This window comes from Frankliniella occidentalis, unplaced genomic scaffold (assembly GCF_000697945.3).
Source record: "Frankliniella occidentalis isolate FOCC.00 unplaced genomic scaffold, Focc_3.1 Scaffold53, whole genome shotgun sequence".
NCBI lineage: Eukaryota > Metazoa > Arthropoda > Insecta > Thysanoptera > Thripidae > Frankliniella > Frankliniella occidentalis.
The window spans coordinates 1,155,624-1,170,843 of record NW_026267183.1 but is presented as its reverse complement, the minus strand read 5'-3'; the positions used below and the strand labels follow the sequence as shown (position 1 = coordinate 1,170,843).

General features: G+C 42.7%; 1 protein-coding gene across 5 annotated transcripts in view; it reads right to left on the bottom strand.

Annotated features, from left to right (window-relative positions):
- Nucleotides 1-2,054: 2,054 nt before the first annotated feature.
- LOC113205719 (histone-lysine N-methyltransferase, H3 lysine-79 specific) overlaps nt 2,055-15,220 on the bottom strand; it is a 19,633-nt gene continuing 6,467 nt past the window's right edge. The window contains exons 2-17 of one of the 5 annotated variants that reach the window (XM_052267493.1): nt 15,036-15,089; nt 12,841-13,114; nt 12,517-12,735; nt 12,169-12,407; nt 11,881-12,087; nt 11,366-11,569; nt 10,416-10,768; nt 9,874-10,338; nt 9,407-9,784; nt 8,908-9,293; nt 7,898-8,146; nt 7,016-7,422; nt 6,703-6,922; nt 6,350-6,564; nt 6,144-6,249; nt 2,055-6,059 (exon numbers count right to left, since the gene is read on the bottom strand). In XM_052267493.1, the coding sequence (XP_052123453.1) occupies nt 5,188-6,059; nt 6,144-6,249; nt 6,350-6,564; nt 6,703-6,922; nt 7,016-7,422; nt 7,898-8,146; nt 8,908-9,293; nt 9,407-9,784; nt 9,874-10,338; nt 10,416-10,768; nt 11,366-11,569; nt 11,881-12,087; nt 12,169-12,407; nt 12,517-12,735; nt 12,841-13,114; nt 15,036-15,089 (4,848 nt within the window). In that variant the 3' untranslated portion in view covers nt 2,055-5,187. The remainder of the gene's footprint in view (nt 6,060-6,143; nt 6,250-6,349; nt 6,565-6,702; nt 6,923-7,015; nt 7,423-7,897; nt 8,147-8,907; nt 9,294-9,406; nt 9,785-9,873; nt 10,339-10,415; nt 10,769-11,365; nt 11,570-11,880; nt 12,088-12,168; nt 12,408-12,516; nt 12,736-12,840; nt 13,115-15,035; nt 15,090-15,220) is intronic. The other 4 variants (XM_052267494.1, XM_052267497.1, XM_052267496.1 and 1 more) reach the window with 4 other exon arrangements.

The window sequence follows — 15,220 nt, the reverse complement described above, 5'->3', positions numbered from 1 at the left end:
GGGAGGGGGGAGCCAGCCGTTCCCAAGGATGCGCGTCCCATCCCACATCAAAGCGAGGGGCGAGGCGCCCCGCCACGCTGCCGCCCCACAAGGCCGCCCCCGCGGGAGGCATAGACCCGCACCCGCCCCCCAAGTTTGTATCGGCTGGCCGCAACCGGGGGCATTCATCCAGAGGCCTGGGTAGGTTGGTGGACCCGTGGACCGCCCTCCTCCGCGCCCGCCGCCCCTCTGCCTACGACTCGGGGCGATCGCTAATCTCCCACTCTCTCTCATTTCGGGCGGACTTGCGCCACTGGTCGCAAGCAGCGGGGCCCGGCGGCCGAGCGCGCGCCGGCCCGGCCGGGGTGATTGATACGAGCTGTCACCGTCAGCCGCATCGGTTTATCGAGTTTATCGAATAATAAAATCGCTGTTCCGCCCCGCGCCGACCGGCACCGCTGCCCCGCCGGTCCAGTTTCCAGCGGGCAGCGAGCGGGGGCCGGCGGGGACTAGCGGGGACCAGCGGGGACCAGCGGGGACCAGCGGGGACCAGCGGGGACCAGCGGGGACCTCGGCGGTAATGGATGCACGGCCTAGGTGGCAGCCGTACGCTGCGCTGCCCGGGCTTGAGTGGCCGCCCGAGCCCGATGACACGCCGCACGCCGCCTGTTGGCCGTCACGGCCGGGAGAAAGGGCCTAAAGTGGGCGGCGGGCGGGGCGACCTGGGGTCACCCTTTGTGCTCCGTCCACCCGTCCTTACCCAACCCAACCCAGTCCCCGGCGGCGTTGCTGCTGTGCTTGTGGGTGCCCGTGTGTGCAGAAGGACCCCTCGCTGCTCGGTCCCAACGTCGCGAAACGCATTGCCAACAGGAGCAAAGCCTGGCCAAAGAATTCCAACAAAAAGATGATCGTCGGCCGGGCCGGGCCAGTGAAGCATTTCTCCCCGCTTGAGCCACCCCCGGCCCCCGGCCCTGCCCCACCCCGCCCCTTGACAGCTTGTGGCAAGAGGCGGCACAACAGGACGCGCTAGTTGCGGGCCGACACAACACGTTGACTCCTATTGGGTTTCGGAGTCCAGTCCGTCTATCGAGCCATTCGCCGCGCGGGGCACACATGGATAGAGAGAGAGAGGGGGGGGGGGAGTGAGGGTGCACACGCGTATGTCTGTGTCTGTGGGAGGGAGAGGGGGCGGCGACGATAGTGGGAGACTTGGGGGCAGCAGCACCCGGCGCTGGCGCATCCATGCAGTGAGTGTATAGGGTTCGGAACGCCAGGGGTCATGGAGAGAGGGAGAAAGAGTGGGGGGGGGGGGGTGTTTGGTCTGGATCTGGACCTACAGCAGAGCCCCCCCCCTCTCTACTTGCATGCGCGCTGGCTGTGGCCCTGGTCTGCCCTGGGCCCCTGGGCCCTCCTCCTTCTGACCAGAACGGCCACAAGTAAGTGGGCGCCCCTGTCTGTATCTGCCTCCGGCACCCCCTCGCCTCGGCAGTTCCTGTCACCTTGTGATCCTCGAGAGAGTAAATCCATAGTGAATACCGCACCCTTAGACAAAGAGAGACTGCGCCATTCCCACTGCGCGTGCACACTGCAGCACACTTCAGAGCGGGCCTTGTGGAAGGCCAGCGCCGCCGTCTGAGAGAGAAGGGAAATACTAGCTCGTACGCATTGGTGCGGGCGGGTTGCCTATGCGCACGGAACCAGGAGGGCGATCGGAAGGCTCCCTGAGGACGCTCCACTTCCGTCCTCCTACTACCCCCCCCCCCCCCACCCTGTTTTAGTCGTTTTAGAAGACGTTTCCGGTTGTTTTCAGGGAGCTCTCCGATCGACCTCCAGAAGACTGCACGGCTGATAGCTGACCATAGGCAATCCGGGCACACGTCTGCCATGAGGACGAGTTTACCTATTCACTCTGACGGTGTTGACGGACCCCCACCAAACTTTTCTGCGCTGTACCTTTCATCATCAGTCCTCTGCCTTCCATTTGAACCATCTAACGACGTCATTGATAATAAAAGATAATAGACACATGCGATTACTTCTGGTTTGGACCATGACTGAGAATGATATCAAGGAAATATTTGCTATTCGATTTTCTTTATTACACATTTACAAACATTTGGCAGGTTATAAGACTTCAAAATTTGGAGGTCAGCAGCATGGTAACAGACTGCAATACTGTCAGTGAGATCCAAGATAGCTGAACATACAAGGGTAAATCAAAGACATAAAATTTGAAAGTAAAAATTTAAAAAAAGAGGGAACATGTTAACAGGTACCTTAAATTAAACATAAACCATAAACTATAACAGGCAGCGATCCGTGATCAAGAAAAGAGGTAACACTAAAACAGTAACAATACACAACAACTTTACTTTGCTGCTCAGTCGGCCTTCCTCCCAACAGATGGCAGTGTGTCAAGTTAGCCACATTATATAGTGATCAAAACCAAGTGTAACAATGACAGATAGATAGCATTAAACCGAACAATCCTTGGCAGTTTAAGATAATTCCACTGACGGCTGATAAAAATGAGAAGACACAACATGTTAAGGGGGGCCACATAACAAAAGAATTGAAAGCAAGTTTTCTAAACATTGACTTGTATTAGACCAAAAGAAATGAAAACTTTATTTTAATTAGAGCGCCTTGCCTAAAAATTTACTTGAGAATTAATTTCAAATCGGAAGAGATGAATGTTAGACTGGATTTCAAGAAGTAAACGGAACAATATTCTATCTTTGGTTTGAAACTTGGCTTGTAGCATCAGTGAGACACTACAATGATATACCTTAGAAGTGCGGCCACCCCAAAATATTTTATTATTGTTGTGATAACTAGCTTCACAGCAGTCAAGTGCATCTAATGCAAACAAAGAAATCTAACATTCCCTCATAGAAAAAGGGTCTAAGTTAAATTAAATGATTTCAACACCGAGTTAAAGGTCACACTTACTTGACAGGTTGAATGTAAACTATTGAAGAAGCTTCTGAACACAAATGATAATAAAGAACTAAGAGTGATAGGAGAGATTGGTGGTGGATGATTGATTTGAGCCACAACATTGAATTAATACCAACTTTGTACTTGGATTGCACAAAACAAATAAAACAATCTCATATAACAAATGTACAAATAAATAGAAGAATGGAATTAACAATTGCTAAATCAGCAGCTTATCCTCTGTCAATTATTATTTAGTGATACAAAATCAAAGGAACTAAAATCTGTTTCATAAACATAACTTCCCATGCCTTCCCCCAACAACACAATAGGGGAACATGTTGAACATGATAATGTTTCTATGGTTTGCATGTACACTGTATTCAAATAATTTTTGCAAACAATTCTTCCCTTTCAGTAAGTTGTGTCCACATAGTTTTTTTTTCTCTGATAAAAGATAATTAAAATTGATTAACAAAATGCAAGTTTTCCCCAGTGAGATCACCTGGTGTAGGTGATATGTGCAAACAGCAGAGATACAAGGTTGATAGATTACAAGCACTATCAAATACATTTAAAATTAAACATACTAAACCTTAAAGTTTTTCTAGTTTTCAGTACATTTTAGCTACTATGGAGAATAAGTAGAGTGCAAAATTATTAGAAGTACAAGTGTAAAGTAATATGCATTATGCATATTGCTCTATACTACACAGTCCGAAACTTCATAGGGAGTTCAATATTGAGGGGTTTCAAAATGAGCAATTCAGTGGTGAGCAGATAATATATCATTAAGTAATTGCAGTGGAAAAATGATACATGCCATACTAGCTGGAGATAACTTTATTAAGATATGCCAAAATTTTACAATTGAAACTTCTGTGGTAAAATTATTGGAATTTATGTTTTGACTAAGCAAGCTAATAATTAAAAACTGTGGTTATCACGAATGAAATGTCAATACGCAAATAAGTTATAGTATGGTTAAGAACCAAATACTGTTTCCTTTCAAACAGGCAACATATTGTAACAGGAAGAAATGCAAACAAAAAAGGTTCAAATACAGCTGTTACAAGGAAGTCCCGGAAAAAAGGAAAAAAAGTTGTCCTAAAATCCACTAAAAATTTAAAATAGCTCACACTACATGTTTGCAAAGTTTGAAGCACCGATGATTGAATTTGAAAGATAGACACTAAGACCAGGGACCTTTGCTGCATCCTAGAGCTACAATGTAATTCCTAACCAATCAAAGTTTCCTCTGCAGAATTTCATTTCAAGGCATGGCAGAAAATGTAATACAGTAGTCTACATAAAGAAATGATAGATAAAAATGGCAGTGATTCAATATCTCACAAATGCAGATAAAGTACTCAATGATTGAGGTATATTAGGCCAACCTTTTCCACAAAGAAAGAAAGAACTGATTGCAAACAAAGCTGCATATCTTAAATTGTTTCAAAAACAGTTTAATAACAAACCCATTGTCATATATGACAAAAACTTTCAACAATGATCAAAAGAGAATATACAGTATTATGTACAGTCATCATCATTTACATTATGTTACATGCAATATTTACAGAACTGCACACTCATATATGTAAGAGCTACTTATTTACAATAGTTTCACTTAAAAATGAATCTAATTATGTACAATGAAAGGCTAACAAAAATAAATAAACTCCCTTATGAGGATTAATAATTAGAAATACGAGCAAGTAAAGGCAGCCTAACCTGTACCTGCCAAAAAAACAACAATTAAATGGCTAAAATAGGTAAGTCTTTACTTTTCTTTAAATTATCATTAATAAATAATCAATTAATCAATCAATTACAAGAGAGGCCACAGCACATCTGATGGTTACACAGAAAGCTCCTTTCAACTCAGTGTACTCCATGAAATGTACAGTAAGAAACAGATAAATACTGTAAAATGAATCAACAGTACACTACATGTGAGTACACACTAACAATCACTGCTGGGTGTTATCAACAGATAACACTCGAGCAGATATTAGACTACCATTGGATATAAGCTCTAAGTTTAGCTAAAAAAATTATCTATGAGGAAACAGAGATAGATAATAGATTTTCTCTAAGCAGCTAGTGTTGAATAAGGAACTGGGCTGCAGAGTACTGCTAGGCAGACTGCAAACCACATTCATTGTGATTTTCATAAAATAACAAGCTAAACTTGAGTACTGAACTTGGCTTGGCCACCACGATCACATCAAAGAAATTTCAATTTTGGGAACTACCTTGACAATATTAAAAATTACCTTGTGGATGGTTATCATTTTCATGATAATTGTCCCAAGAACGATAACGAGGTAAACTCTGGTGATAGGATCTATGGTCTCTATGATCACGTCTATGATCTCTATGATCTCTTTCTCTCTCTGGTCTCTGATCTCTCTGATCCCTCTGGTCTCTTGGATCTCGTTCACGATATGACTGCTCTTCATTACTACTACCCCCATGCCACTCCCAATCCTTACCCTTAGGACGGAATTTCCCTTTATGATGCCAAGCATTGGAATTGTTGGATGCAGAGTTATGAGTAGAACTGTGTCCATTATTTGATGGAGAAGCTGAACTAGAGGGATTCCATGATTCTCTGTGCTGGAAGAATTTTTTCTTAAAATGTTGAGATGATAAGGACTCACTTCGTTGATACTTCAAAGGCACAGATGTAGCGCTAGATGAAGCTTGTCTGTCTTTTCCATGACCAGGTAAAGTTGCATTTACTGGGCTATATGGACCGTCTAATGGGGCAGGGCTGAAGGGCGCATTAGGAACAGGTGATGAAGGTGACGGAGTCCTGGCAACACCGGCTCTGTCAGCTGTATGTGGCGCCTCTAATACTGGCGGTGAATCCCTTTCAGGTGATGCCTTTGCTGGTGGTGTTTTAAAGAGTCTAGGCATCTTACTTAATGCTGGAGGTAAGGGTTCACCATGGCCTATACCGCTGTCAGGACTGGTATTACAGCTTGCTGTTGTCTCCCCTGCACGAGGAGAGGCACCTTCCGTACTTCTTCTCCTTTTATCCAGTTCTGTGGAAGCAAATGCTACCAGGCGGTCAAACTGGGAACTGATCTTGTCCTTCCATTCTCCTCGGCCGTCATCCATTTCACCATCGTCTGCAGAAGGGAAACAGAGACAAGTTATTACAAAAAAATACCTTAAATATGAGAAAAAAGTGTAAAAACATTTGGACCACTAACCAGGAGAGCGATCATCAACAGAGTTTGGCAGGTGAGAGGAACTAGGGTGGGCTGGGTGACTACTTCTTGGTGATATTGGTAATGACAGTCCTGCATTTTCTCCATCCTAAGGGCAAATTTCATGAGCACAAATATTAGACATTATTTTTTTAAGGATATAATTTTATGTTATATTTACTATTATTTATTTATCAATATAGACTTACATGTTCTGCAGCATCAAGGCATTGCTTTTTAAATGGTCTTGAAGGTCCATGTATGAGAGGAGATGATCTTTTACTTGGAGGTCTATCAGGGCGATTAGATGTCCGATCACTTGTTGGACCATTCAATGTGCCTTCCATTTTTATACTTGAATCAGCACTACATGATTGAGGCTTATCTTCTAGATGCCCATCTGCAGACCGTGTTCTTTCAGGATCTAAATTGAGAACAGAATGTAATGAGTAAAAAATAGGCATTGAAATAACATGCTAGGTAAGTCAAATAACAGTAAAACTCAATATTTTGTCACATCTTTTTTTAGATGAAAAAAAAAATGAGTAAGATGTTTAAGTACCTAGATCAGGTGATGGCTCATGAGGGAGTCTTGAACTGTCAGCAGCCATTAATGTATGGGAGCTTTCATCAGCCTCTTCCTTGATAGTTGATGTTGATGGGCCAGATGTAGCAGAACTGCCTAGCTCTTGCCCATTGAGGATACGCGCATGCAGGGTGGCGGCCAAGCCTTCAACTGGAGCAAAGTCCGCACTTGGTGTAGACTCACTGCGCGAGGGAGCCTGGGAAATAAGAAAAGCATAGACATTAAATTCAGAAGCTTCGGCGTTGTACCGCTCGTATCATGGTGTGACTGATTTCCGTCGAAGTTGTACCTTGGCACTTGACAGCGGGGGCTTCGAGTCAGTAAAGTACGACTCGTGATACGGCTTGATATCTGCACGCGGAAGCTGCACCGGGGTGTAGGGCGCGCTTGGAGGACGGTGACGAGCCTGAGCTTGGCTCTGCGACTGGGACTGCGACTGAGCGGAGGACGCCGCCTGCTGGCTGGGGTAGTGGATGGGGTTGCGGTTGAATGCCACGTGCGCCAGCGTGGCCAGTCCATGGTGCATATTGGCGTGTGGCGGGGACTTGGGCCGGTGCTGAGGGTAGGCCAAGCCTTCCAGGGGCGGCCCAGTCCCAGCATCCGAACTTTGGCCTGGTCCTTCGAGTCTGGGAGGGTAGGGGCTTTCACTTCCACCCACGTTACTCGTATCCTCAACCATTCGGACCATCCTCATTCCTGCACAACGAAAATAGGGTGTAAAAGATGTTTAAAATTCCATTCACTGATAAGATGGAGGTAAAAATAATTAAAGATGGGATTAATGCCAGAAGACACAACATTGTCTCTGAAAGAATAAACTCTCAATGAAACCAAAGACAACCAAGAGGATGGTGAACACAAGAAAAAACTAGAACATCACATTAGAAATGCACAAACAGCAAAGCACTTTCCAATCACAACCCCCATGCGTCACTTGTGATAAAATTCATGCCCATAACTAAATTCCTTATTGACAGCATGCTCCCATTAACAGACCACTTACTCCTTTCGACAAAGAAACCTTTATTCAGCCTAAGTAGTGTAATTTTATTGCATTGTAAAAAAGGACAATTCCGAATTGAAATGAGTGTTTTTAGGTATATATGATTTGGGATAGCCTTGAAAACACAACTTAAGAGTACAATCTGTCAAAATTCCGAGAAATACTAACCATGTGAATCAGGGCGAATGCTGACCCTTTCTGGACGTGGCGGGATGTTGGCGTTGACAACAGAGTGTGGGGTGGATGTGGGTGCAGAGGTTGTATTAGGACGAGGAGCTTGAGAGGCACTTGGGAATGCACTCATGTCCACAGCAGCATCAATTATTGTCTGATTGGAAATCTCCAATGTGCGCTCGATTTCCCCAGAAACAAGATCACCAATGCTACGCATTGCAATGGCACTTTTACCATCGTGGCCTGTGATAACAGACAACAGGGCAAAATTGAAGACCAGGGCAGTTCTCCTCCCCACTCAGCACATTTTTTTTTAGATACAGAAATTGGCAGAATGTTCATAAGTAATTTTACAGCCAAATTATAATTTTAACTAAAATTGTACAATTATTAAGATCTACAGAAAAATAAAATAAAATAAACTCGGTTTAAATAAGCTACTAGGGGGAGCTGCACAGGCACAAGGCCTCACTTAGAGCAGAAGCACATATAAAGTATTAAATACACAGCAGACAAAACCGTTCTAAAATGTTGAGTATTATGAAAGCAGCCTAAAAACAATGCCAGTGTATTGCTATGTGATGGGCTATACAATGTGATAATGTGTGAGCTGACAGAAATTAACAATTTTCAGGATTTACCAATAAGCATAGGACAGACTTTAACAAGACAACAGAAAAAGATAAAAAGAAAAATGGAGTGACTAGTGTCGATCAAAAGTGCATCAATCTACACAAATTGTAGCCCACGAGATAAGATTACCAAAAATGATTTGGGACAACCTAATGATTTATACTACATGAAACCCTTCAACAGGTCGCAAAAAACAAACTATTGTTGTAATGAAACCTACAACAGGAAGGACCACTACGCAAGCAACTATTTTACCCAAACAACTTCAAAATAAAATAAATAAATATATGATTGCTACACAAAAATTAGATGGTTACTCATGCTCTACTACAGTCAGTACTAAATTACCACCCAAAATTTCGAGGACTAACCTTGAGAATGCTCGGCCGAAGCTGCCGCCAGTCTTTCTTGAGAGAGGTGTCTTCTCAGAGCCAACTTGGCTGGGGACACCTGAGTATAATCTGGCTGAGCACTGTGAGAAGACTGCTGAGCTTGCCCTTGCTGCTGAAGCACTGACACACTGCGTGGAGGCTGAGGAGGCCCCAGAGGGGGACATATCTGTTGACTTGACGAAGGAGTATTGGATTTCCTTGGGGGTGCTTTGACAGGTGCAAGAGAAGGAGATGCACTTTGAGGGTGCGGGTGACTAGGAACAGTCAGATGACCAGGGTGGTCCAAAGAGGATGAAGGACCACTGGTACTTTGCCCTGTACCTCCGCTTCCATTGTAATAATACCCACTTGGGCCAGGGAAAGACCTAGAAGAAAAAGAAGAGAATTCATTAGATAAATTACTTCAAACTAAAAATGTTGATAAAACTTTTAATAAATTTAAATGAAGCTTATTTCTAAAAAAATATCAAAGACCCACCCTTGAGAACTGGAAGACGAATGATTAGGGTGCTGCATTATTGATTGTTGTTGCGCTAAAAGTTGCTGATGGACATGAGTTGGATGCTGCTGTGTTGGCATTGATGAATGTTGCATTCTTTGCTGATGATCTGACAGCATCTGCTGCTGTAGCTTCTGCTGCATCTGTTGTTGTGGACTGGTCTGTGATTGCTGTTGCGCCTGAGGTGAGGGTGTCACTCCATTTTGTAATTGCATTTGCTTGTGGTTTTGCCGATCTTCATTCAGGACACTTGTAATTATACTCTTCAAACGATCTTCAAAGTTTACCACCTTTGGAGGCTCTTGTACCCGGCTCCCTGTAAAACTGACGGGTTTGTTGTCACGGGGAGGAGGGGCCCTGCAAATTTAAGATAGAAATTAATTCAGATTAAGATTTGTAAACATGACAATGAAGAGTTAGATGACTTAAAATCACAAAATGAATACCTATGCTGAACTTTGGGAAGTTCTGGTCTCTGTTGCATAGCAGCTCTCACTCTTGCTTGTTCTTGTGCCAGAGCTTGGGCTTGGGCTTGGGCTTGGGCTTGAGCCTGCGCCTGAGCTTGAGCCTGAGCTTGTGCTTGCGCTTGGGCTTGCGCTTGGGCTTGAGCTTGAGCTCTGGCCTGAGCCTGGGCCTGGGCCTGAGCCTGAACTCGGTCCTGAGCAGCCTGAGCAGCCTGAGCTTGAGCCTGTGCATGAGCCTGAGCCTGGGCGTGGGCCTGAGCTTGGGCATGGGCATGTGCCTGCTGGTAAGAATCTAAACTGTGACCTTTTCCAGATGCACTCGACATTGGTGGGTACGGAGAGTTGCGGTAGTCATTTGCACCCAACTGGGTGACAGCGTGTGCAGCATTTGGAGGACTGTTGTCAATTTGCGGTGGATACTTGGCTTGAACTGGACTCAAATTATCACTAAAACAAAGCATTACAGATCTGTTAATAGATGAAACTCATCCCAACACATGAACAAGAACAGCTGAGATGATTACCTAATAGCATGAGGCAAGCCTGTTGGGTGTGCTGTAGGCTGACCAGGAGTATGAGTGGGCAAATGAGCCGGCATTACAGGTTGTGTATGAGCTGGATGGAGAATTTGTGAAGGAGTGGTCTCCCGTATTTTGCCTTGTTCTATCTGCCGACCTGTTTCAAGTATCTTCTGGGCCAAAATTTCAGGATTTTGCTCTTGGATACGGCCTACATGAGGAACATCAGGCCAATCCTGAGATCTTGTTCTTACATCTCTTGACTTCCTCTTACCACCAGGTGATACTAATGGTGGTTGACTGATTAAATCAGATTGGGGAGGAACAGCCGGACCTAGTTCTGCCTCCAGTTTTGAAACCTGAAACATGAAAAATGACCAAGTTTGAAAAGAACCAAGTTTTAAAATAATGAAAGGGAGCCAATAAGTTAAAGAAAGGACTTAAAATTAAAAGCTCCTCAGAAAAAGAACCTCAGAACCACATTGATGGTAAAAAACTGCAATACATTCTAAAACAATGATTAAGCAAAGCAGTTCTCTTCACCACAACACCATAATTGTGCCAGGAAGAAAGCAAAGCGGTGCAGCAGGTGGAAACTAAATTAGCATTGTTGAAAAAATTAAAAGCATTAATATCATTCACTCATCACACATCTTTCACTAAACCAGACCTAAGGTACCAGGGATGGGGAAATATAATAAAGCTGTTATAAGGAGACATGGAACAATTGCCTAAAATAATCTCTCTACAGCAAAATGAAGATTAAAATTACATTGCATTGTGAGCCAAGACGTTAAGAATATACTGACTATTTGCAAATCAGGCATATCAAACAGTATAGAACAAGGATGAAAGGAAAAATATTTCATGATTTTTACTATACTTCCTAAAAGGAGTAACTGGATGTTATTAAGTAAGCCGTGCTACTGCAGAAGGCAAGAGTTCAATAGCAGTACCTTGCTCTTGAGCTTCTTGCGGTAGCTGAGAGTGGCAGAGATCTCACGCAGAATGTGCTCCTGAACCACCTCCAGCTGCTGAGACGGGGCCCCATTAGCCAGTGGTGGAGGAATATACTTGGTGCCACTCTTCTTGTTAGAGTCATGGACGTCGTGATGACGAGCACAGGCCAATTTGACCTGGTCTTGCTCAAGTGTAGTCACCTGTTTGTCGAAAGGGGGGTGTTAACCTCATACGTGCCTTTGTGCAATACAACTAATAGTACAAAGTTACACGTTGCTTAAAACAAAACTCAATCACAGAAGGTGAGAAAATAAAGACAACAAAACACAGCAATGCAACATAAAATTCAAAGCATTTGGAAGAGAGAAAACATTCAATCAGTAATTTTTCTTATGGTTCTTTTTCCACACTTTTTCCCATATTCCTGATATTGTAGCACTGCCGCCACAAAATTTACCACATTCAGACACACAAGAGATATACTAGAAATAAACAAACAAGAAACCAGTACCTGGTTTTGAAGACGTGCTGCCTTTGCTTGAAGATCTTTGTGTCGCATAACAATCTCCTTTGCTTTAGCTAGTAGATCTACAGGCGAGGTGGCATTGATGTCTAGCTCAGTCATTCGAGCCTTAAGAAGTACCACACTGTCATCTATGAGAACTTTTATCTGCTTCTCTAGTTGAGCAGCGCGACTCTTCAAAATATCATTCTTTTCCTAAACAAAATGTGAGGAACGAGTATTGTAAAATTATTGTTTGCAAAAACAACACAAGCCGAAATCTGTTGCAAAGCTAACCTTTTCTTGATCGATTTGCTCTTGAACTTGGAGGCGATAACTAGGCTTCTTCATATTATCCATGGCCATCATATACTGAGTTCTAATCAAATCTAGTAGAATCTGAAGTGCATAAGGAGTATCTGCTGGCGCAGAGGGAATCTCCAGTTCTTCATGTACTAAAGTCGGTCCAATCACAGCAAGGCTTGTTAACTGCTGATCTACACAACCTCGAGCAGGAGGCAATTTTTTGCCAGCAGCTGGAAAAGAAAACATAACATTAAAATACTGGACATATACAATTGGTCTTAGACTGTATATTTGCACATACATTTTACTACATTTTGAGAGTTCCATATTAGCACTAACCTTGAGGGGAAGTACTCAGTAAAGTCTGGCTGTGAAGAAGATCCAGACCAGTTATTTTAATGGCTTTCTTTGGTTTTCCTTTCTTCACTCGCCCCTTAGCTGCCTTTCGAACCGGAGCACGTTGAGTTGGAGCAGGAAAAGATGGTCCAGCAGCGGCTCCTTTGCTAGGTCTACCTGGTAGCTTTCTACCAATCTTCTTTTTAGTCTGTCTTCCGCGACCTGGTAGACAACAATGGGATTATGCGGATTTTCAGAAAAACACTGACTTGAAATTTCAGTTTAGGGAGTAACAAAAGCTGATACAGCTTCAAGCCAAATCCTTACCAGATGATGCATTGTTGTTTTCTTCATCACTACCACTACTATGGCCATTTGGATAAGAAGCCCACACTTTGCGTGCATTTTCTGCCTCAGAATCAGATGAATCAGAATCATCCACACTCATCTGATTGACAGCCTCCCGCTTAGCGTTTCGAGTTGCTCTTATTCCATTTGCTGGAAGGTCAGTATTTGAATTGGAGTCTGAGTTGCAATTAGATGATATAAAACCGCTGTTTGAGTTGGACTTGTCCGTCAGCATAGCCACATTGGCATCCCTCTGTGAACATAACACACACAAAACACAAATTAGGTGTAATCACAGTATGAAAAGAAAATCACTGCCATTGAAGCATAACCCATCCACCACGAGTGATCGCAAACGTAGGAAGCATCGCAAGTGAACTTGAAGACCTGCACCCTCCTCTCCTCCTGGTACCTCCAGGTACCTTGTCAAGGAAAACATTAAACAAGAAGAGAGGTCAGGTATATTCCATAATGCCATAGTTAGAGTGGATTATTACAGAAGCACTTATAAAAATGTTGACTACTTTAAGGTCAGGATGCTTGATGCAAAGTAGCATGTAGTATGGGTGCTGAGGAATAACTCTACCTATTAGTAGTTTAAGAGAAATAAACTAACTAGGTATATGTTTTTTATCCTGAGCATATTTTTAAAAAGTACTCGTCAATAATAAAGTGGTAGAGAGAGAGTTTAAAGCTTTGCACTGATAGAAAGAAACAACAGATAGAATATCCAAGTGCAGGGTGCTGCAGCAACGTCATACATCAATACTACACAAACTAATCATAGCTACCCCATAGGAATATGATAACACATTCCATAAAGCTGAAAATTTACCCATATGATTTATCTTAAACTTTAACAGGAAACTGTCAAACACCACACTGATCACAGTTAATAACAAAAACCTTCAAAAGGGTATGGAAGGAGAAATACCACATGTGCTTATGGACAATTATGGACAATTCACCCATTTATACAATACCACAGGCAAAATCCTTCAGTAATAGAACCAATGTAAGTAGAACACAATTAGGTCTCATTTTGGCTCTTGGGACGTTATTCACATTAAATGTCCAAAGCAAAAAACACACACACACCAAAACAAAAACAAAAAAAAACAATCAAACGGGCACTTTGAGTAACACAAGCAAATATCCCCCTCACTTTCAGAATGTGTACATCACATCAAAGGCTCCTGAACTAAAAGAAAAAAAAAATCACTGCAATTCACAGAAGCTACAATAGCACATTGGCCTAACATTAGAAAGTTAGCCAAAACCCATCAATAAACCCATAACCATACTCCAGAATTTTAAGTTAACCCAATAGAAGTGTGTAATGATGTCCCAATGAGTTAAAACATGAGATTGTGGAAAATATATTACGCAAGCGCGTCTGATTAAACGATGAATGACAACTCAATGAGGATGAAAGAAAAGCTTAAAATAAAATGAATAGGAATTATTTTCTTTGGAATTCGTTTCAAAGTCCACATCCAACATGTGCTTCTTGGGCTAGGGTAAATGGTTTGTGATTCATTGCCTTTCTTAACAAAAAGAAAAAAATAATATTCTGGCAACAATTTGAAAAGATTTTAAAAAGTTATTAGAAAAAACAAGGATTTGATAAATCATCTTAAAACTGGATTTCAAGAATAAATGGGTGCTAAGTGCACTCATAACTAAAACAAAAACAAATGACAAGCAGGTTAATGTACACTGAAAGTTAATGCCCAGGGAAGGTAGTACAAGCCAGAATTTTCAAATAAATATGGTGTCTACCATGCTCTGGCATTGATGTTAAATTGCCAATCATATATCTCAAACTACCCATACTGTGCAGAGATTTAAAAGGCCACTGTGTCTCACTTTCAACACGCCAACCAGCAAAGAAGTGGTGACGATGAACCACGAGTAAACAAAGAATAACATTGACAAACAATGAAGAAAACACACATGTGTGTTAGTTCTTCATGTAGAGAAAAAGGTCAACAGAAAATTTTAAAATGCAATTAGACCAAAGAAATGGCTGACATGGCTGTTGGATTGTGAGACACATGCACATGGGATGACAAAGATGTGCGCGCGGCTAGCAATTGGTTCAGACCTCTGCACAGACTTTTGTTTCTACATCACTCCAATAGCACATGAATGAGGAAGGAAAAGAAATAAACCTTTTCGCGTACCCGAGTCCTGGGATTCTTTAGCTTCTGGAAGTAGCGTTCCAACTAGAAAACAAAATGAAACAAAAAAACAAAGAGGTTAGCAAACATTAGCAGAAAGTAGAGAAGGAAGAGAGAGAGAGAGAGCAGCAACATTTAGGGTATAAAAACTTCAAAAAGAAAAAAAAAATAGAAGA